Below are 23,250 nucleotides of genomic sequence, written 5' to 3' on the forward strand. Positions count from 1 at the left end.
GGTGAACTGTGGTCAGAGCTGGTCATTTACCCTAGGATAGACCTGATTCTTGGGTGCTTGAAGCCCATCCAAATTCTTCAACTTCCACCTTTGCCCAATTAAATGGCTTCCTTATTGGTTTCTAATAATTCTTTCTTTTCCAAACTCCATTTAGACAACATGTGAAAAGAAACCCGACCTCCTAACTCAACACAAAGATGTCCAGTATATGGCAATTATTTCATTATTATGTGTGCAAAAATCAATATTTCAGTTGTAATGGCTGTAAGTACCAGGTGCTGGGCAGAGGTCTGAAAGGTCACATCTGTGAGAAGAGGCTGCATCTGCCCTGTGCTGGACACAGCAGTTCCAGCTGGCTCCAGCTAACCCATTGCAGGGCACAGCTCAGCCCCTTGGCTAAGGAGGTGGCACCTCAGGGAAATAAGGTTTAGGAAAGGTTAAAAAAAATAAAGCCAAAGAGAGTGAGGACCAAAAAAAAAAAGAATGAGAAACAGTGGAGGGATATTTCCTAAAGGACTGCAGCTTATGGAGAGCCTGTGATGGAGCAAGGGAAATATGTAAGGAAGAGGGAGGGGCAGATAGGAGCAATTACGGACTGATCTCAAATCCCATTGCTCATCCCCCTGCACTGCTCAGGCATGTGAATATAGGAACTGGGAATGAAGAACATAAGTCGACTCTGGGGAAGGAAGGAAGAAAGGTAATGTTTTAAAATTTGACTTTGTGTCTCACTACCTGGAATCTATATTTAATAGCAATAAATGACATTTATTTTCCCCATGTTGAGTCTGTTTTACCTTTGACCGTAACTGGGAAGTGATCTTGCTGTCTTATCTCAATCCATGATCTTTCTCATCCTACTTTCTCCCCATGTGATGAAGGAGAGTGAGTGGCTGGGTGGGCACTTGACTGTTAGCCAAGGACAACCCACCATAGTAATGCATAACTACCTCACAGTTCACAGCATCCATTTTTTCCTTCCCTGAGTGTAAATGTCTGTGCCTAAACACAGACTGTAAAAACGATACAAATAGCAATACTATTAATAAAATATATATATTCCTGCATTTCTGTTGAAAGAAACATACACAAGATAGCTACTGACAGGGAATAACATTCTCCTGCAGCATTTCTCATTGCTTTTTTACTTGTCTTTAGAGAAAACAAATACTTATAAAACTTCTTTTTCTAAAATAAAAAAATAAAAGATGGTTTGAAAAGGCCCTTTAATTATTTTTTTGAGGTTAATATTAGTCAATTCCTTCCTTTTCTTAATCTATCACAGATCAATAATAATATGTGATATTTTATACAAACAAGAGCAGCAGGTTGAAATACCAAGTTTGCTAAAGCACATTTTTAAGGATGTGGCCATCAATAAAAGGGTAGAACTCCTTTCTCTTTAATTCTGCAAGATGTTACCATGTGAATGAACTGCTTCCCAGTGTGTGCCAAAGTCATTACATCTGATGCTTAACTGGGTGTACTGCTGTGATGTTCTACCATTTAAAGTCGATCTGCATATCATATTAACAGCTGAGTACTATTTCTTTTTGTAGCCCAAATTAATTGATACCTGCTGAAGAGAGAAAAAGGACCATTTTTTTTTGCCATGAAAGCTATAGTTAGATAAAAAGAATGTTGATAATTTCCAACATACAAGTAAAAAATCAATAATTTTTTTTTATAATGTCATTTTTATCACCATATAATAGAAAAACCTAGAAAATTTTCAGTTAAGGTTGTGTCAAAAAAATATTTGGAATAACACATATCAGAGTATTTTTTAGGTACATATTCCACAGGAAAGTGTGTAAACCTAATTTCATTTTTATTTAAGAGTTTCCCCATTAGAATAAAATCTGTTCTGAAATTAATTTACATTATTTCAAAAGTCTTGGCAGTCTGTCAAAATTCCCACTAACTGGAAAAGGGGAAACAGAACATCCATTTTCATGAAGGGAAAAAAGAAAGACCCAGGGAACTATAGATCAGTCAGTCTCACCTCTGTGCCCAGCAAGATCATGGAGCAAATCCTCCCAGAAAACCTGCTAAGGCACATGGAAAACAAAGGAGCGATTGGTGACTGCCAGCAGGGCATCACAAAGAGCAAATCCTGCCTGTCTAATTTGGTGGCCTTCTATAATGGGGTCACAGGATCGGTGAACAAAGGAAGAGCAACTGACATCATCTAGCTGGACCTGTGGCAAGGCTTCTTACTTTGTCCCACGTGACATCCTGCTACCAAAACTGGAGCAATATGGATTCAATGGATGGACCACTCATTGGGTTAGGAACTGGCTTGATGGTCACTCTCAAAGAGTGGTGTTCAATGGCTTGATGCTCAGATGGAGACATGTGACGAGTTCCTCAGAGATTGGTACTGGGACTGGTGCTGTTTAAGATCTTTGTCAGCGACACGGACAGTGGCATTGAGTGCACCCTCAGAAAGACTGCTGATGACACCAAAATGTGTGGTGAGGCTGACACGCTGGCAGGAAGGGATGCCATCCAGAGGGACCTTTACAGGCTTGATAACTGGGTTCATTCAAACTGCATGAAGTTCAACAAGGCCAAGTGCAAGGTCCTGCACCTGGATCTGGCAATCCCAAGAACAAATACAGGTTGGGTGAACAGATTGATAACAGTCCAGAGGAGAAGGACTTGGGGGTAATAGTGGACAAGAGGCTCAACATGAGCTGGCAATGTGTGCTTGCAGTCCAGAAAGCCAACCATGTCTTCAGCTGTATCAAAAGATGCGTAGCCAGTAGTTAAACCTTTTTTGATACTCATGACCAGAATTGAACACAGTAATGCAAATGCCATAAATATTTCCACAGTGTATCAATTCTTCAGTTGCATTTTCTTTTTTTCACAGATTCCTTCTGGTTTTTTCCATACTAACAAAGTATAGATTTTTTCTGTCTTCTGCCACTTCCTACTGGTAGTTTTTTTCAAACACAAGACTTGCTCATTCACACATACACTATTAAATATCCTAGCTGTGTTGCTTCTTATGGTCATCCTTCTGTAGAAGCATGCAGAAATATATATATATATTATTTATATGTGCATATACATGTATATTTATATGTATTTTATACATGTGCATATCTATATATATTTATACTTGTGTATTTTTATATATAAATAAATATAAACAGTATAATTATTAATATAAATATGAAGATGTAAAAATACAAATGTACATATATAAATAAATACATAAATAAATATATATGGAATATATGGAATATATATGGAGAGGCTGGATGTGGCACTTAGTGCCATGCTGGATGTGGCACTTAGTGCCATGGTCTAGCCAATGTGGAGGTGTCATAGGCTGGACTTGACAATGTTAAAGGTCTTTTCCAGCCTTGGTGATTCTGTGATTCCATATTTATATGGACTTTGAATGGTCTGATAAATAAACTGGTATGCTCCTACTTTTTACAGTCCTTTATCCCAAGGCTGACCTTTAAAAAATACCAGCAGTAACTTTGTGATGTTCTAGCTGTCACATAAAACTATTTTTTTCTTAAAATCCCTGTAACTATAAATCTTTTTGCCATCTTAACTAATTATTTCCTGTGTAATGTCAGATAAACTGCTTTATTGAAATTCTGGTAGAGTAAATGTGCAATGTTTCTTTCTTTTGCCTAGAAAACCACTTATGTCTTTTTTATTAGTTGCTATAGTTTCCCCTTGGGTGTAGGAAACCACTTAAGGATTATTGTTTGTGTTCCTAATTGAAGAATAGTAACTACAGTATCCTATTACAGTGGAAAATCTGAGGGTAAAAAGAAGGTGACATTCTTGCTTGAGGAAGATGCTCCATTAAGCCCTTATGCGTGAAACGGAACTGTGACTTCAAATTACAGTTCTTACAGATGAGCCATGTCAACTGGGCTATTAAAAAAAACAACCCGAAACAACCAAACCAAACAAAAACCACTGTACTTTAGGTATTTTTCTGAATTTCTGACAAATTCAACATGATTTTATGGCTTCAAAAATTAAATATTTTCAGCCTGGGTTATGATCCACATGTTGGTACAATCCTTTTCAGATTTTAGGATTTTTTTTTTTTTTATAATCTAGTTTTCCATTTGAATTTAAAAATGTACTTCAGTGTTTTGCCAAATTCTGACAGCATCACTTCCATATGTTTGAGCAGCAAAATAGCTAATAATATACTTGCACAGACTATAAAAGTGAGGTTCAAAACCTTAAGTAAGCATAAAAAGGTTCAATACATTAAGAACTAATAAGATCAGAGCCTAGGGAGATCAGAACCATAGAATGGTTTGGAGTGGAAGGGACCTCAAAGATCAGCTTTTATTTTTTATTTATTTCCAGCATAAGCCTATAGAAAAATACCATTTTAATCCACTTTTATGACAAACTCTTTGAATTTTTTTCTGATTAAAATAGTTTTAACTGGAAACGAATTAAACAGACCACAGAGCAATGGAAGAACAAAAAGTAAATAGTTTCCGGCATTAAAACACAAAAGAAGACACTGTATTTCTTCAAGTATTTTAGCTCACATTTGAGATACTTAGCACACAGTATCCCTTCTATGTAAAGTGCCCAAAGTAGCTGGGGATATACATACATGGAACAGTTTCTAGCTTTCTCACTTCAAAACCCTGCTAGATTTTATTTATTTACTTATTTAATTCAGTGCAGAAGTAAAGAAACATGAGGAATAACCAGAAAAAAACTCCTCAGAACTTTCATACTAAACCAGTTTCTCCTCTGTTGAATGTTAAAAACAGTGTCTTGTTTATCATATTATCACTTTTATTATCTCTAAAATTCCTCTAAGAAAACCCAAACAAAATCCACAAAAAACCTCCGAAAAACAAACCATAACTGTTTGCCTATGTCAAAGCAAAAAGCTCAGCCGAAGAATGTAGCAGATAGTTGTGTGGAACAGCAGTGCAGTAAGAACAGCACCAGAGAATTGAAAGGTCTGGTCCTTACATATGTTTTCAAGTTTCAGTTCTTGGCATATAGAATATTCTTCAAAGATGGTTATTGAGTTTAGAATAAAAAAAAATAAAAATCAGTAGTATATTTGTTATTTGCTTTAGTGAGACACTGCTTTTCAGTTTTCTGTGGTGTCCATTCCACTTTGCTGAGACAGAGATAATATCTCCTTTTGTTCATACTTGTTTTGTCTAAGTCAGGCAAAATTCAACTGAGCATTTATTAACTAAGAAGCATTAAATACATGCTCATCTGTGCAAAAGAAACATACCTGGAATATAACAATATAACAATATGAAGTTCTTCAAAATTTTGGATCTACATCTGCAGGATTAATTGTCTGTATCTTGTGTCTGCTGCACGGCTCATACACTATTGCAACCATTTCATTTGGAATTACAGGGTTGTTAAAGCAGCTTTGTACATTTGATCCACTCTGGAACATTTCAATGCCATTGTGACTTTGTAAAAAGAAACCATTATAATTAAGCTTCAGTGGTCTGCAGGTGATTTTGCAACATAAGACTAGCTCCTAATATCACAGATGAGAAGTAGATCATCTGAGAATACGATACAGTTAATCAAATAATATAATATTAATATTTAATGCATCCAACAAAGCCTATTTTATCCAGTGTTACTCTGCAAATAAGGTACAACTGTAATATGTAATATTAGTTAACATTTCTAAAGTCTGTATTTTTAATTAATTTGGAATTTGATTAAAAAAAACACAGCTGCACATTGTCATAATGTTGGGATTATGGGTGCTCTGTCAAGCCTCCTGCCTCTGCTACAGAAAGGCCTTGTAACATAGTGGGTTTAATTAAGTTCCTTATTTGACTTTTACATCCAGTGCCTCTTCCAGTCAGTGGAAAGAGTCTGACAATCCCAGAAATCAATTCAGCCTAATATTTAAAGCCTTTATCTTAGATGTGGTGAACATACTCTAATATAAAAAATTTGGGGGAGTTTATCCAGCTGTATAATCAAAACTGAATTATTTGCAATTAGAAGAAATTGGGCAGAGAAAATGTAGTGGGTTGTTGAATTATGCAACAGTATAGTCAACCAGGAAACCCAATAGCCTTGTTTTCTGTATATACCTTTTATCCTAACTTTTATTAAGTATTTTTTAATGTACTCAACACTCACTTTCTCATTCCATCCCACACCTGCAGCTCTTTCTCATCCTTTTTTACTTGCAGTTCAGTAGCAATAAAGTACTAGGAAAACAACATTCCAGAAATTTGCCTTGCTCTGTTGCTACCATTCCTAAGGGATTCTTTACTGACTGCCCTTTATTTACATTCAGTTGTCTACAGTGGAATTAATCTTCCTCACTTAAGATATCAAAAACATAAAAGTTAGAATCTGAGACAGAATCCTCAGGTTTCCTGTATAGTAAGTACAGAAAAATAGGCATTTAAAGAGCAGAATTCATGCTGTCTTAACATAAATGTCTAAAATAAGTAAAAAAATATATATATTCTAAAAGTACATATGTCTTCCATTGACCATAAGGCAAATTTAGGACAAGTGGCTCAGTTGTCGATGTCTAAACAAAAATATCTGATGTGTGATGAATTACCCCCCTCCCTCATAATTATTACAGTTTACACCATATTCTTCTTAGGCACATAGATAAAAGCAAGTACTTTAATAAGCAACAAGAAATACAAAACATTTACTGTAAAATGAGTTTTAATAAGTGCCCCATTCAAATTTTAAAAAGTGAAAGAGAAACTTAGAATCTGAACACAATTAGAATTACAGGTTTAATGCCATCTGATTAGTTTGAGAAGAATCAAATTTCTGTTTACTTCCTATGTAAATGTAGTTGCCTTCAGAGAAAGAATGTTTAATGGCTCAATGTTTAGCCAAAGCAAGGTACAAAATGCATTTACAAGAAATCTTATCACTGGGTACATGACTAAATGAGATGGATAAACTCAGTTGGTTAACTAGAACTGACGTATAAAACATGAAAGTCAGATGAGCCCTGACAATTTGTCCTGAATTGGTTTATACCATACACACTGCAATTTCATGTCTATAGTCTGAAGCATTTGGTAGAAATATTAGACAAAAATAATATAGAAAATATATATAAATTACATATTTCAAAAAATGTAAGACCCTTGAGACATAGGAGGGTGTGCACAACTGTGACTGCAGGTATTTTAAGAGACACCCTCTTTTACAACATGCTAAAAGCTATGTGCTACTGTATGGCACAGTTATTCATTCCTCTAAGAAATGTGTTTCAACCATATAAGAATACCCTACTCACTTGCCATTTAAAGCTGCTACTCCAACAGTGCTTCTGGCAATTGACATACTTGCCACAAATGTCCACTGCTGACTTTGAGGGTCCCACCTCTCAACTGTATTCAAATAACTCCAACCATCATGTCCTCCCACTGCATAAATAGGCCCTTCAAGCACTGTAACTCCTAAAATGAAGGACAGAGTGAGAGAAGATAAAAGCATGCTTTCTCTATCAATAGCAAACTATTTTAAAATTTCCAAAATTCAGCCAACGAGCAAAATTGCATATTCAAAATGAAAATGTAAACACCAACTTCACATTTGATTGATTCAAGATTAACAAACAGAAATAAAACTAATGTCACTCACATGGCTTTATGAAAAACAGATTTTGTCAAATACACCTGATTGCATTCCTTCAGAAGTTTGCTTCATAGAATAATGTGTCAATGATGGGATAGTCTTGGAGTTCTGTATACTGTTTAAATTAGTATCTCATAATATTCTGATCATGAATTAGTTATTTGGAGTATCAGGAAAGAACATAATACATAAATTAAGGGCTGGATACCTGATAGATTAAAAATTATTGGCAATCTAAGAGGGATTTCACTGAACGGGATTGTTTCTATCGTGGTTCCACAAGGATGGGAAAGAAGTCTGATGTTTACAGCATTTTTGTCAATTATGTGGAAGAAAATACACACATTTTCACTATTGGGAAGCTTGGTGGACTGGCAGAGAATCAAAAAATTAAATCAAGCAAGTAACTTACATTGAGAAACTGAAGATTCTTCAACAATTTACCTTACAAGATAATGGATATCTCCACAGGAAAATAATGCTGGATTTATAAGGATTCTTTATCTCATGAAGAGAAGTAAAACAAAATTTGAAGCATGGAAGCTGAAGAAGGAAAATTTAAATAAGAAATTTTTAACTATGAGGATTTAAAATTACCCTTTCAAAGGAACTGACGGATTACCTGCCTCACAGTTTAGCTTCTAAGTAACTATCTGGAAGCTATGCTACAGCTAAGCACTGTTTGTTACAATTAAGTGAGCTCAGTAATTCCATTGTATAAATCCATGATCTCAAGTGAGCACTTCTGAAAATCTCAGGCAAAATCCAATCCTAGTCCTAAATCTTTTTTTCCCCATTCCATTTCACATGATCTAACTCATCAAAAGTCAGAGATCAGCAGATCACTAAAGTTTCAGAGAATGTTGCTGTTTTTACTTGCAGAAAACTGTCTTTCATTTAAAACAATGTAAAGTTCCCACTTTTTGTATAGAACTCTGTTTTGTTCTATTTCAGAAAAGTAATTCATTCAAAGGTTAATTTGACATAATTAATGAACTATATTTATGAATGAGTTTGAACAAGTCTCATCTCAGCACTCACAGAAAGTGTTCCTCCAATTTGGGTGTTGGTTTGGGGTTTTTCAGTTGGGGCAGGGAGGTTAAACTTCAATGAAGAATTCAAAAACCCTTCTAAGCCTTACTGAAATTTTTCTTCTTATAATGTCTGGCCTCATCTTTTCTCTGTAGAATCTTCTGTGAACTCATTCTCCATTTTCTTCTGGTATGAAAAGTATTGCTTATAAATGCTTTTTATTCAATCACAAGTTTCAGCTATATTTTTTTCCAGAATATTAAAGTGGATATTACATTTAATTCATAGCTGAATTTCTTACCTCAGAATGCAACCAGTAGCAAACATGGGGGAAGATGAATTAGAGTTTGAATAGAAAAATCAGGAGGTAACATGCTTTAGTTGTGGAGGTTTGTTTATTTGTTTGTTTTACCCTAATATCTAATAGCTACAGATATTCTTAAATCTTGAACAAACAGGTTTACATTGTCAAATAGTATTTGCTATAATTTACTATAAGAAGGCAGTACTCTCTAACTTTTCATACTCTTAATGCAAAGTTAAATAGAAAATCAAATACTTTTTGAAATAAAAAATCAATCCTATTCAAAGAAAGCTGAGGTGTCTCTATGCACACACATACATGTATACTTGGCATCTAGATAAAGTCACAAGCCTTCTCTCGCCTTCACACACAAGCAGAGTTGTATTATTATGCAGTGAATTTCAGAGTAAAACTATGATGCATGTCAAAACACCTTATCAGTTTTAAAATTTCCACCTTTTTCTCCCTCAAATAGCTATTTTTCTCTGTCAGTAGGACAAAGAGAGTTGTCCTCAATTTACTCTTTTTATCTTATTCTCTATTTCATGTTTTTTGTCACATCTTTTCATATTTGAGTTTTATTCTCATCTCTTTTTTTTCCTGAAAATTAAGCTATCCTGTTTATTTCATTCATATTAAAAAAAAAAATTGCTTTTCTCTTCATCAAAATACTCTTCTTCCTGCATTTTCATGGATTTATAGCCTCTTTTTTTTAATTATAAAGAAATTTATGAGCTCATTGCATGAATATAATGGATTTTTTCTCTGCATTTCCTGTCACACCCTTTAACCAGGTTTCACACAGAAAAATACCTTCTTTGACTTTTGTATAATGAGAACCTCACTCAGTTTTTACAATGTATGTGGGATGCACAGTTCCTTCAGATTATTTCCACAATGTCCTCTACTTTGTGTTTACCACTTGGTGTTGTACTGTGAATTCAACTGGCTTTTAAAGTTCATCAGAGTGTTCTCTGAACTCATCTGACTTTACTGAATAAGTACCACATACTTTGCTATCATGATGTTCAATTCGATTTCCACAAAAATTAATCTTACCTTGACATAGGGACATGTTGCACTTAAGAAAATGCCAAAATAAAAATGTTGGTTTGGTGTGAGATTCATGTCTTGCTCCTCTGTCAAAATATGTGAGTAGAGTTACAGCTACACAATGAAGAAATATGGAAGTTTATTTTGCTTGGGGAAATTTAAGGGATTGAATAAAAGACTGCCTGTTTGAGTTTCCAGTTTGTGTTGCTTCTATAATATGAACATTTACTGGCAAAGCCATAAGACGAAGACAGAAGGGTTTGTCTACAAAATTCATCTTTTGTGCTGCTGACTACAATACATACTAACTTGCTGTGGGTTTACACATTTAAAGTGTCTTCTCTACATTCAATCAAATGCATTGATATCCCTACATTTGCACCTTAGGAACTGGTAGAGTTCTGTCCCTCTCTGTTTAAAATTACTGGACAAATACACTCTTCAAAAAGAATTACAAAAGAACCATTAAAAAATCTAGAAAATGTGATGCAAATTCCGTAAGAGAAGTAAGGATCATAAAAATACTTTTTCCAAGAGGAAATCCAATCATAGTGTATAGTTACTGGCATAAAGAAAAGATTGTACAATTAAGAGTCTAAGTGTAAGAGGAATAATAAGCTCTAACAACTAGAATTAGCAACCTGTTGAATTAAGACTAAGAAGAACATTCCTTATGGATGGCTTTTAAATAACTCCTAGAATAGAGACCCCACAGCCTCTCTGGGCAGTCTGTGCCATGTATCACCCTCACAGGAAAAAGCGGTTATTTACATTTAGATGGTATCTGTTGTATATGATATACATATATATATATGTATATCATATATATATATTGTACTCAGTGCCACTGAGGACACCACAGATCCATTTTCTTTACTTCCTCTAATCAGGTATTTATATGCATTTATAACATTCCCCTGAGCCTTCCTTATCCCAGGCTAAATGGTCCCAGCTCTGTCAGATTCTCCTCATGTGTGAGATACTTCAGTTCCTTAATCATCTTTGTGGCCCTTTGCTGGACTCACTCCACTAAGTGAGCTGGACCTAGCCAGCCTGGTCAGGGAATATTTTCTTTCACAAATTCATGTTGACTATTCCCAGTCAACTCCTTATCCTTAATATGGACTGCAACTGTTCCAGTATTGTTAGCTCCATCAACTTCTCGGGGATCATGGTGAGGCTGACTTTTCAGACTGAGGAAAGCTCAGTCTGAGGCTGAGTCTTTCCTGAGGTTGAGTCTTTCCAGACTCTTCTTGCCCATTTTGAAGATACAAGTGGAATTTACTTCCTTTAAGTGCTCAGGAACCTCTCATGATCACCATGATCTTTCAAAGATAATTGAGAGTGGCCTCACAGTAACATCAGCCAGATTCAGCCTTCGTGGGTGCATGTTTTTCAGGTTCCATGGACTTGTAAATGGCTTAAATATTCCTCAACTTGATCCCACCCATGTGAGAGTAAGTCTTAATTGTTCCAGACTTCCCCGTCTGATTTCAGGGACCTGGACTCCTGAAACCACTCTTAAAGACTGAGGAAAAGAAGGCATTGAGTATGTCAGCCTTTTTTGAGGTCTTTCTCACCAGGTCCCCTGCTCCAGTCAGCAGTGAGCCCCTATTTTTTCTAGTTTGTTCTCTTTTGCTGTTGAAAGACCAGAGCAAGCCTTCGTTGTTGCCCTTTGAGTCACTTATCAGATTAAATTCAAAACCAGCTTTGAATTTCCTAACCACACAGCACCTTTCTATTTCTTCTGGATCACTTGTCTACTTTCCATCTCTTGTATGCATCCCTTTTTAGTTTGAGTTTAATCAGGAGCTCTCAACCCATCCATGCAGGCCTCCTACTGTCTTTGCTTGATCCTGTGCACATCAAGATGGAATTTTTCTGAGCATAAAGGAGATAGTCCCTGCAAAACCTATCAGCTCTCCTGGGCCACTCTTTTATCCAGATCTGTACTCCCTGGAGCCACCATTGCAGAGCCCACATATACTGCCTTCAGTTTCCGCCCCCCTTTCATGGAAGCTGTGGCACAAACTGTTGCATCTGTTGACTGCCTCTCTTACCTGTGCTCAAACTCCCCTAAACTATGAAACTCCACAGTCTGATTCTTGCCTTATGGTTTCCAAGAAATCAACATAGAAAACTTCTAAGCAATGCAGAAGTATTTACTTCCAGGTAGTGCTTTCATCATGTTTCAAAAAAATACGAGTAGTGAGTAATAAAACCTAAAAAAATAAAAAGTCGGTAATAAACCCCCAACTCCATCCAAGCAAATAAATGAATATGTCATGTCATATATAAGGAATTAAATATTCAAACATTACCAGTTCTTGTAGTTTGCTCTCAGAGTTTAGATGCTAGAACTTCTATGTGATTTTTATATCACACATATGGATTCAAGGGTAGTCCTAAAGGTGTTGCTTTTAGCCTCCCCATCACACAGAAGGAAGTGTTGTACATCCCACCTCTGTATCAAAACCTGTACTGAAGTTACTGAACAGCCTATGATAACTGCAAATGTCAATACTGCAATAAAAATTTTAACAGATACATTCTACCAAGATCACAAAGCAAAATATTTTCCATTAAAATTGATGGAATAAGACTATTCTCTTTTCTGAATGTTCCAGGTAATTTATTTTAATAGGAAAAAACAAATTAAATTAATTTTAAATAGTCTGTGATGAAATGTCAGAGTTTCAATTCTATTAGCACACTGTAGAATTCCTCCTCCTTAAAGAGCAAAGGTACTGAACTCTGTGTACATTTTATTTCTTCTAAATGGTGCAGCTAATTTCTGCATGGTCTTGTGAGATAAGATTTTTCATCTTTTTGTAGTCAAGGTACTGTTAGAAGACCAGAGTTCACCTTAACTTCATGAAACAGGTTTTCATGTTCACTGTAAATATCCTGCACTAAACTGTTATTAAAGTATATAATTTTGTTTTCTATGTTCTATGCCCATTAGATAATAAACATCCATCTAGATTTACACTCAGAATGTAGATGATGTTTTTATTAAAATATATTATATAGAATGGGCTTTTCCTGTTCCTAAATAAGAAAATAACCAATTTCAGGATGACACTTGAAGTCTTGTCATTAAGCAAACTGAACAGAAGAACATTGTGTTCTCTTTCAGGACTGTTTGTTAAGAGAAGAGAAAAGACACAAGGGCCTCGCAGCTTTTATTCCTGCACCTCATCTTCAGCAATTTGAGATAACCAGTTTAAGGCACAAAAGAAACCCCAAAAAACCAAACTAAACCAAAACAAAAATTCTTGGATTTAATGAGCCACATGATTCTAGTACTGTATTGTTTGCTGAGAAAAGCAATCATACATTCATAAAGGGAGGCTTGCATTGTAAGAGAATTACAGTTAAAAACCACAACCTTATTATTTACCTGAATAAAGAAACTGGAAATTGCTGGAATCAGATCTCACAGTTTTTTAATTTGTAGAAAATAATGATTCTGGCATTGAGGGACTAATTTACTCTATATCCATCTTTTGATGAATTAGTTTAATTTTCATGCCATTCTGAAGAATTTGGCTTTGCTAATTTGCATACAATTACTGGACAGCTGAGACTAGAAACCCAACCATGAGGATTTATTTTAGGAAAAGAAAAAAACTTTGTTCTGAAGTGGAGATATGTTTTCAATACTACACTGAGCATTTAGATGCGATAAGTAGAGTAGAAAGGTTTCCCTGAAAAACATTAAAACCTTAGTAACTCAATATTTGATATTTACTTAATCATACAAAAATCAGTACCTATCAAACTCTACTTTCTGTAATAAAGATGCTTGGTGGGAAATATAGTCTATAGACTTGATTAAAAAGTGTCCTAGCTACACTAGTGTCTTGATGTATTGCTGTTTATGAATACAATCTGAAACTGGAAGATTCCTAAACTAAAAAAAAAAAGGTAACATAAATTTTGCAGTCAAATTGTATATCTAGACAAAACAAAACAAAACAAGAAGTATAAGAAAGAAGGATAATAAGTTGTAGTACCGTGTTAGTAACTATGTACTGGGAAGTAATATTTTTTTCTGCCTGGAAAATAATTCTTGTAAGCACTTAGATTTATGAAAGCAAACTGTTATTTTTTAGCTAAATGAGATCTGAAAATTAATATTGTCTAGTGTGCAATGGCAATCATTTTCCTTTTGATTGCTTTTACAAAGCTATGCAGCAAAAATCCTATTATGTCTAATTAGGTGCTGAGATCTGTGCAGTTTAAATTATTTATACTTGGAGATTGGAGTGGGATTTTTAAATTGATTTTCTGTGATGTTACGAAATAATGGAACACTGCCTATCATATTTCTAACTCTGCCTTTTCTTATTTGCCTGCTAGACCTAATTTCATAGAGTAAAATTTAAAGAAGTGTCAGTTTTTAAAAAACCCACAAACAAACAGGAAATATAGTTTCACGTTGACACTTTTGAATATGAAATGGTAAAGAAAAAAATATCTATGGTGTTGGATGTACTCTAGTCTATACATTTAATATTTGTAGAGACACAGAATTTTATCTGGGAAGGATGAACTTGTATCCAATGATTAATGTTTTAAATAAAGAAATTACCTTTAAAAAGAGGGCATACATAGTACAGGAACACATTAACCGTACTCTACCAATATATCCTGTATCATGACATGGAAGGTGAGTAGACAAATAAATCAGTGACTTGTTAACCAATTATTAAACTTGATTAAGTAATACATAGACTTTACTCCACCAATTTAAGCTCCGCATTTGTTTAGTTTCCAGGTAGCTGTAAATTTCTAAAAATTTCCTTTCTCACTCATGTCCACAGAAGCATATTTGGACAACTCTGTATTTATTGTAACTAACATTGCTGCATTTCCTTACTCTGTTCTTGCTCTCTTTAAATCTTCAACCACTGTTATTCCATACTACTGCTGTCAACATAAAGAAAAGTAATGGTATTAAAGTCTAATTCATTTTCAATTATGCATCAATTAATTAAAACTGGTAAATCTTTTGAGGTGTGAAATACAAGTATAGTTCTTTGGATGCTGCATGTAGGACTGCCATAAGCCAAGCTGCGAATTCAGTATGCGATGAACTGGAGAATTCTGACCTTCCTTCCTTAGTGAATATTCAGTGACACATTGTTGAAAAGACCTGTTTCTGTGTTTATTCACAGGCAGGTATCAAGGCTGATTAAAAGAATTATAAAAATACCCCTGTCCTCTTGGGCCAGAAGATACTATACTGACATGTTAATACAATGCAAATTTGTGCAAGTAAAGACCTGCCTGCCACCTCTTTATTTACATTCAGTTTTGTAGATGAGACACAAGGTTCTCAACTTTGCCACACTATTATCCTGAGAACCTGATTCAGAAATTATTGTAAGTGTTGTCATTATGATTTGTAGCTCTTCAGTGAATTGGGTCATGATCTACTACTTACTGAAAGTGCAAAGTACAATGACAAGGTACTTAATATTTCAGAAAAAAGATCCTTGTAATGTTCCGGATGATTAGGGGAAAAATCCAAAGCAAAAAATCTAATATACATGCAAATCAATATTGCAAAGAAAATACTTTAAAGGGCTCAGGTGTTCTGTCAACAAACAGTGAAAGCTAGAATAACATTTCACCTCAGATGTCAACATCAAAAAATAACAATAATTTAACTACATTGTGGTACACCATACTAGACAATATTGCATAAAAGATTCTCAAACTCATCTCTAAACAGCTGCTTCTGAAAGGGTAAACATTATGGTCTGTTAGAGCATTGCTGTGCTCTGGTAAGCTAGTCTATTGAAGAACTATACCACGCTATTTAATGCTTAGGTGGTTAATGATTTGGGGTCTTTCGGTTGGTTGGATTTTTGGGTTGGAAGAAAGCAAAGTCCTAAGGACTTGATTGATTGAAAGCTGGCTGAATATGAGCCAGCAGTGTTCTCAGGTGTCCAAGAAGGCCAACGACATCCTGGCTTGTATGAGAAAGAGTGAGCAGCAGGATCAGGGAAGTGATTGTCCCCCTGTAGGCAGGACTGGCGGGGCCAGACATCAAATGCTGTGTTCAGTTTTGGGCCCCTCGCTATGAGAAGGACATTGATGTGCTGGAGTGACTCCAGAGAAGAGAAATAAAGCTGGTGAAGGGTCTAATGCACAAGGCTTATGAGGACCACCTGAAGGAACTGGGATTGTTTAGCCTGGATAAAAGGAGGCTGAGGGGAGACCTTATTGCTCTATACAACTATGAGAAGCGAGATTGTAGTGAGAGGGACACTGGTCTCTTCTTCCAGGTAGCAAGTGGGAAGACAAGAGGAAATGGCCTCAAGTTGTGCCAGGGGAGGTTTAGATTGGATATCAGGAAAAATTTATTCACTGAATGGGTTATCAAACTCTGGAACAGGGTGTTCAGGGAGGTGGCTGAATCACCATACCTGGAGCTGTTTAAAAGATGCTGCAGATGTGACGATTGATTAACAGTGGATTTGGTAGTTAGGTTAATGATTGGACTCGATGATCTTAAAGGTCTCTTCCAACCAGAATGATTTTATTTTTCTGTTCTATGATTCTAGGTATTCTTGTCTTTTTAAATAGTTCGTGTGCTTATAGCAATTTTGGGAGAATTAACTGATCATAAATAACTACAGGTTTTTATACCAATGGGATATAAGCTACCATAGTATCAATCTGTTGGCTTCAATATTACTTAAACTCTCATTTTACTGACATTTCTTTCTTCTGTCTTTCACCTCCAGCCTCCTGTCCATAAGGACACTGAAATTCAAACCTGCCCTCATATCCATAATGGAATTGTAGGTTTTTATAGTGATTAAAAACAACAATGGAACATAAAAGCAACATACAGAAAATCAGGATTTAATTTTTTTTTGCTATACTTAAAAAAAAAAAAAAAAAAGGTGAACCAAACCACTATACATTTTTGTTTTTACCTTAATGGAAGATGTGAATTTTCTATTTTTGCCTCCTTTATAGCCCAGAATTTTTAGTACCTAAAAAGTAGATATTAACTGGAAAGCTAGTGGGGAAAGAAGAAAAAGAATCTCCTCTATTCTCTACATTTTTTTAAAGTTTATTTTACAGTTACAATGGATGTAAGCTGTAAGGATGTATCAAGCTTTTATTTATATTTGTATTTTACTTTAAGGGTTTCTGATTTGCCTTGAATATTTCTTTTGAAAAATTGTAACTCCACAGACCAATATGTATTTATTTGGGCTTAAGCACTATCGAAAATAACATTATTGCCTAATTTTCTACTCATTGTTTAAAAAATTGGTTAGTAACACTTACTCTTTAAAGTCTTCATCTCCAAAAAAAGTTTGCTTGGCACAAAAGGAAGTAAGGTGATCGCTCTGCATATTTACCTCATAAACTGCAACCTTAAGCTGCATAACTTTTATTGCAATGTCCTGCTCATTATAAATTTGTGGTATCAAGCTATTTGTTACCTTTGGTCACTCCTTCACCTGTTTCCTTGTGATCAGGTATTGTATTTCTATTATGGACCTCTCAAGGTCTCTAGCATCTGAACCTTTTCCTGGTATTTTCACTGAATGCATATTGTAAAAATGCATATTATAAAATTTTACACATTTCTTGTCAAAAGACTACTTTTTTATTCATGTCATCAAGTGAAAAAAAAAAAAAAAGAAAATAGAAGTACTTTCCTCATGACAGTGTGTTATTTGCAGAACTTTCATTATATTGAATACATGAAAACATTCAGTTAAGATTCTGCAACTATGCTTCATGCTTTTGCTCCATCCATCCACATTGTCACAATCAAAAATTATATCTTAAGCAAGAAGTGTAAAAGGACATTTGAAAGTCAATGGCGTTTATGACCAAATTTGAACTATAGGAAACTGCTTTTGCTATAAGTCTGTTTCTGTATAAAATCAGATGCTTAGTTTCTGTATAACTGATTAAATCTAGTTCACACTATCAATTTTTTATTATATTTTATTGTACTTTATTATACTATTTTAATTTTTAATCAAAAGGGAAAAAAGAGCTCTCTATTGGTAAGTAAAAATGATAAAAAGTAATTTAAACTGTGGTACACAAATCATTATCTCTAAAACTGTACATTGAAATGTCCTTATAAAGAGAAGCTTTGGACTCTCCTATTTAAATGGAAGACAACTGATGAAGTGTGATCAATTATACGAGGATTTGATTCTAGAAATTCCTTTGCAGGTTAAAAACATTATATTGGTACTAACATTCTGTTTCAAAAAATTCTAAACCAAAAGATTTATAGCTTTATTTTCAGACTTCAGATTGGCTCCAGTGGAATATAACTGATATAATTCAGTATTTTGCTGAATGATAGCAGCCAGCTTTGTAAATGGATAGTCTTCTTGTGCAAAGCTGATCTCCATCTGACTTGTGATTTGACTTCTTTAAACTCATCCTTCAGTTTTTGACCTTTGACTCTAGATTAAGATGACATCCATCTTTGAGTTATTTATTTTTCACTGTTACTGGAAAGGGAGTTTACTCAGATGCAAATACCTACATATTGTTAAAGTAGTACCACCCAAGCTGTTTTTTCAGTTTGATGATGTAATTAAGTTCCAGGTAATTTCTTACTTTTTACATTAATTTTTGTTTGTTTTTAGAAGTGACTCAGATATTTAAAATAAATACTTAAATTAGAAGTTAAAGATAGAAGAATTTTTAATGTGGTGAAATATAAATATAATAGAATATAACAAATTAAATTAGCTTTTAATATTTTTTTTCCTTTCAGTTGTGAAGACCGTGGTAATAGATTTACAGTCAACTTCCAATCTGGATAAAACTGAAATAGGCTTTCTTAGAAAAAAAAACAACAAAACAACTACAAAAAAAAAACAGGTTAAAAATATTTGATACAAAATAAATATTTATTTTTAAAAAAATTCTTTGGAAAGCATCACATTAATTTTGCATCATCAAAATAGACAACAGTGAAATGCTTTTGAAAGTAGTTCAAATATTTTATAAATTATAATTTGATAATTTAAAGAATGTATAGGCTTAGACTGATTAATGTCTGTATCGATACATGTATTTTCCTTTTAAGATTTACCATGTAGTAAGAATAAATCAAAGCAAAGATGAACTAATTACTCAGGAGATAATTTTTGGTGACATTTTGCATCAATGAAAACATAAATCTAAATTTACATCATTTTGCACTTCAGTCCTGATTTTCTGTATTAATAGTCAGAATCACTATCATACCATTGACAGTTAATTCGTGATATGATGATGTCACGTGCAAGCCCACACATGACAGGTCCTACAATTCTTTCCATGGGATATAGAAAACTCACTAGAAATTAGAGTGAAATTATGAAAATTGGACTTAACATTTCTAGAAATTTTTAGAATGGATAGAAAATTATTTTCTTTTAAAGTTCAAGAAAGCTTCAAAATTGTCTTTGAATAGGCAGAATTTAATTATTCTTATTAGAAAATTCATAGTGGTTAGTTCTCTGGGTTGAAACAACGCAAAATAGTCATCTTCTCCCCTAAAATAATAAACCAGCAAAAAATATCTTCCTGGTTAGGAAGTTCACTTTATTAAACTTTATTTTACATTTGCTATTCTTAAAACTCACAAAACATTTAACTGTGTTTATATTCTCTGTAGATTTTAATATGCATTATTGTTCTAAGCAAGAACTAACAATAGATCTGTAAAGCTGCAGCCTCATGCCTGTATTGCAAATTCCCACTCTGACTGGTGTCAGTGTGGTGGATTATTATTTTTGTCACTAGTATTTAACACAACTTTATATCCATGAATGTTAATCGCATCTCATAATTTAGGAAATTTTACCTTATTCAGTGTCTTGTATTTAAAGTGCAGAGGAGAAAATTTAGATTAATTGAAACATTGACTTTAAATTTTGTATTAATTAAAAAATGGTCTTCTATGCAAAGTAAAGAGAAATAAAGACTTCAATAAACATAGCAGCCTCCCTGTTGTTATTAGTTTCAGGAATGTAATTACTCAAGTATGCAGCTGGTTTTGAAATTCATCTATCAGTTAAACTTCTTCACTTTTGGACATTGCATACATAATAACTGCTGACAATGCAAGAAACTGACCCACAGCTCTTCTACAGACACATAGATATGGAAATAAGTTAATGTTTCACACAGAGTTAAGTTGGTTTAATTTTACTTTGGGATTAAATCAGAAGTAGTTTATAACTTAAAAGCTGAAAAATTCTTCTACCAAAGCATTGGTAGTGCTATGAATCACAGTGTACACAGAAAAAAAAAAGCTGCAATAAATTTAAACTATCTAGACAAGTGTGTGTATATATACACATGTACAGCCAGGTACAAAATGATATATATGATATATATAATATATATATATCACATATACAAAATACTATATATGTATTATTTATATAATATTGACTAAAGTAAATAGAAATTCCTATCTCACTTTTGTTTTGCTAGCTTTGATTTTTATCTACTCCCTTTGTAACTTAGCAGCGCTTTGACTGACACTTCAGTTTCACCTCAGTCTTTTCCTCTATTAACATTTCTCATTAATTCTTAAAAATTGCAGAGCTATACCTGGTTATTTTCTTAGTTAACCTTTTTTTCCCCCCTCCTTCTGTCTCATGTGTTGGATTCTAGAGCAGTAAATATGGAAGTGGAAAATCAAGATAGGTCTAAGGAGCATGGTTGTTCTTTCTCTTTCAGTGATATACAGAAATAGACCTTTGTGCAAACACATATGCCATTTGGTATTTTTGTCATTAACATCCAAGATATTCTGGGATATTTTATCCTACAACTCTCTAACCTCCCATATTTTCATTCCACTTCTGACTCTTGAACTTACTTTTCTAGACACTCTTGTTATGGGCAGATATTCACTGTCTAACTTTAAGCACACTCCTTAGGTCCTTAAGAATACGTTATATATTTAGTTGGTTCAGAAAAAAAGCATTAAAGCCATAACCAACTGTGTATGGAGACTTGGAAACTCTACAGGTCCCCTGGGACCTTTCACTCTGGGTAGAGTGACTTCTACCTACCCTAGGCCTAGATGCTGTGTAAATAAATCTAAGGCTTTCCCATCAGCAATAAATATTATACAGCATTTTTAGAATTTTCACTCAGAAAATTCCAACTGGAAGGATACGCTTTTCCAAGAGGGTAGGAGGAAATATATGTAACCTGACTCCACTCTAAGCTGCACAAGAGTTTGTTAGGTAATACCATGCTCTGTTATTTTTCTTCCTACACTGATAATCTTGCAAGTACATACTTGACTGTGGATAGTGACATCAGTATATTTACAAAACCAAAGACCTAAGCTCAAGTCTAGGCTTCAACAGAGAGCGTAAATCTAGCCTAAAATAGGAGCTTAGACATTCCCTATATAATTAAGAGAAAGGTCACCTTCATTTTGTGAGATTTTGATACAATAGTACATTAAAGGATTTGCTGTCGATTGTAACTTGGGCAAATGGACATGATAACCTAGCATGTGTTTTCCATTTCTATTTTTTATAATGTTGCAATGATTTTATCACATCAAGTGATTTTAGCAGATTCCTTCCTTTAAGTGAGAAAATCTCGTTAATATTAAAAAAGATTATTTTTGAAACATGACAAAATTACTTATGTAATTGAGTAAATTACAGCTTTCTTTACCTGTTCTGCTGACTTTTATTTGGTTTTTGTTTTGCTTTCTTTTTTCTTTTTCCCAGTATTATTTTAGTAAATAATAAAACCTTCCATAAATATTCTTAGCAATCTAATAAAAACAATGTAATCAGTTATTGCTACTGTTCAGAGTGCTACAATAGCTTAAAAGTACTGAGTTTTCCATCACAAATTACATACCTGAAAAAATGTAGTGCCTGCTTAAAACATTTTATTTTCCTTACCTAAGCCATGCCTATGTGTTGACATTGGTGGTAGCACAGTCCAAGCCTTGGTCTTTGGATTGTAACATTCAACAGTGTTTAATGTCTTTAAACCATCCCGACCTCCAATGACAAACAGCTTGTCATCGATGACAGCAACACCAAACTGAAGCCTCCTGCCATTCATCACTCCAGCCTGGATCCATATATTTGTTCTGAGATCATACTTTTCAATAGTTGTAGCACCTGATGAGACATAATGAGGATAACATGTACAAAATGTATACAAAATTGGCATTGGCTATCTTTTCTAGTCTTTTTTTTTTTTTTTACTTAAAGTGTAAAATCTTCAATATTAATTTCTGTTTACTTCCAGCATTTTGACAAATATTTTTTTTTCTTCAGATAAAGAATATATGTGTGTGTTTATCTACATAAAATGTTTTTACTTTCCCAAGAAAAGTGAACAGCCCCCACAAAATGGCCTTTACAGAATCAAAGTATTGCAAGTCTGAATAACAGTATACTCTCTGATCTTTTTTTAAGTTCAGTGGCATAACCAACATAACTAATCTTGTTACACTTGATTCCACCTTCCATAAAGTGTAAAAAAAGCCTGCGAAATTACATGAATTTTTAATCAATGATTAGAAGTTGTACTTCAATTTTAGTTCATATTTTCTTGCTCATTTTTAATCTGATAGAGCCAACTCCAGCTGGCTCCAAGAGGGCCCCACCGCTGGCCAAGGCTGAGTCCATCCGCAATGTGGACTTCTTAAATCACAGAGAAAAAGTTGCTGTGGAGTTGCAGCTGGAGAGAAACAACTCTGCAGACACCAGGGTAAGTGAAGAATGAGGCAGAGGACGTGCTCCAGTTGCTAGAGCACAGATTCCCTTCCACTCTATGGTGAAGACCATCTTGAGGCACGTTACTTCCCTGCAGCTCATGACCCCATGTCATTGCAGCTGGATGCATTGGAAGGAGGCTGTGACATCATGGAGAGCCCACAAGGGAGCAAGTTCCTGGCAGGATCTGTGGACCCATGGAGAGAGGGGATCCCACCCCAGAGCATATTTGCTGGCAAGACTTGGGACCAAATTGTGGGCCCATGCTGGAACAGTCTGTTGTGAAGGACCGCACCTCACGGAAAGGGCCCACATTGGAGCGGTTTGTGAAGAACTGCAGCCCATGGGAAGGACCTGCATTGGACAAGTTCATGAAGGACTGTTCCCCGTGCGAGGGACCCCACACTGGAGCAGAAGAAGAGTATGAGGAGTTCTCTCCCTGAGGAGGAAGGAGCAGTGGAAAGAGTA

At 34.6% G+C, this 23,250-nt stretch overlaps 1 protein-coding gene across 1 annotated transcript in view; it reads right to left on the reverse strand.

Moving 5' to 3' along the window:
• Positions 1-23,250, reverse strand: part of KLHL1 (kelch like family member 1) — a 195,796-nt gene that overhangs the window by 16,447 nt on the left and 156,099 nt on the right. The window contains exons 7-8 of the mRNA XM_051607919.1: positions 21,958-22,182; positions 7,289-7,451 (exon numbers count right to left, since the gene is read on the reverse strand). Coding sequence (XP_051463879.1) covers positions 7,289-7,451; positions 21,958-22,182 — 388 coding nt within the window. The remainder of the gene's footprint in view (positions 1-7,288; positions 7,452-21,957; positions 22,183-23,250) is intronic.

This window comes from Apus apus, chromosome 1, assembly GCF_020740795.1.
Source record: "Apus apus isolate bApuApu2 chromosome 1, bApuApu2.pri.cur, whole genome shotgun sequence".
Classification (NCBI taxonomy): domain Eukaryota; kingdom Metazoa; phylum Chordata; class Aves; order Apodiformes; family Apodidae; genus Apus; species Apus apus.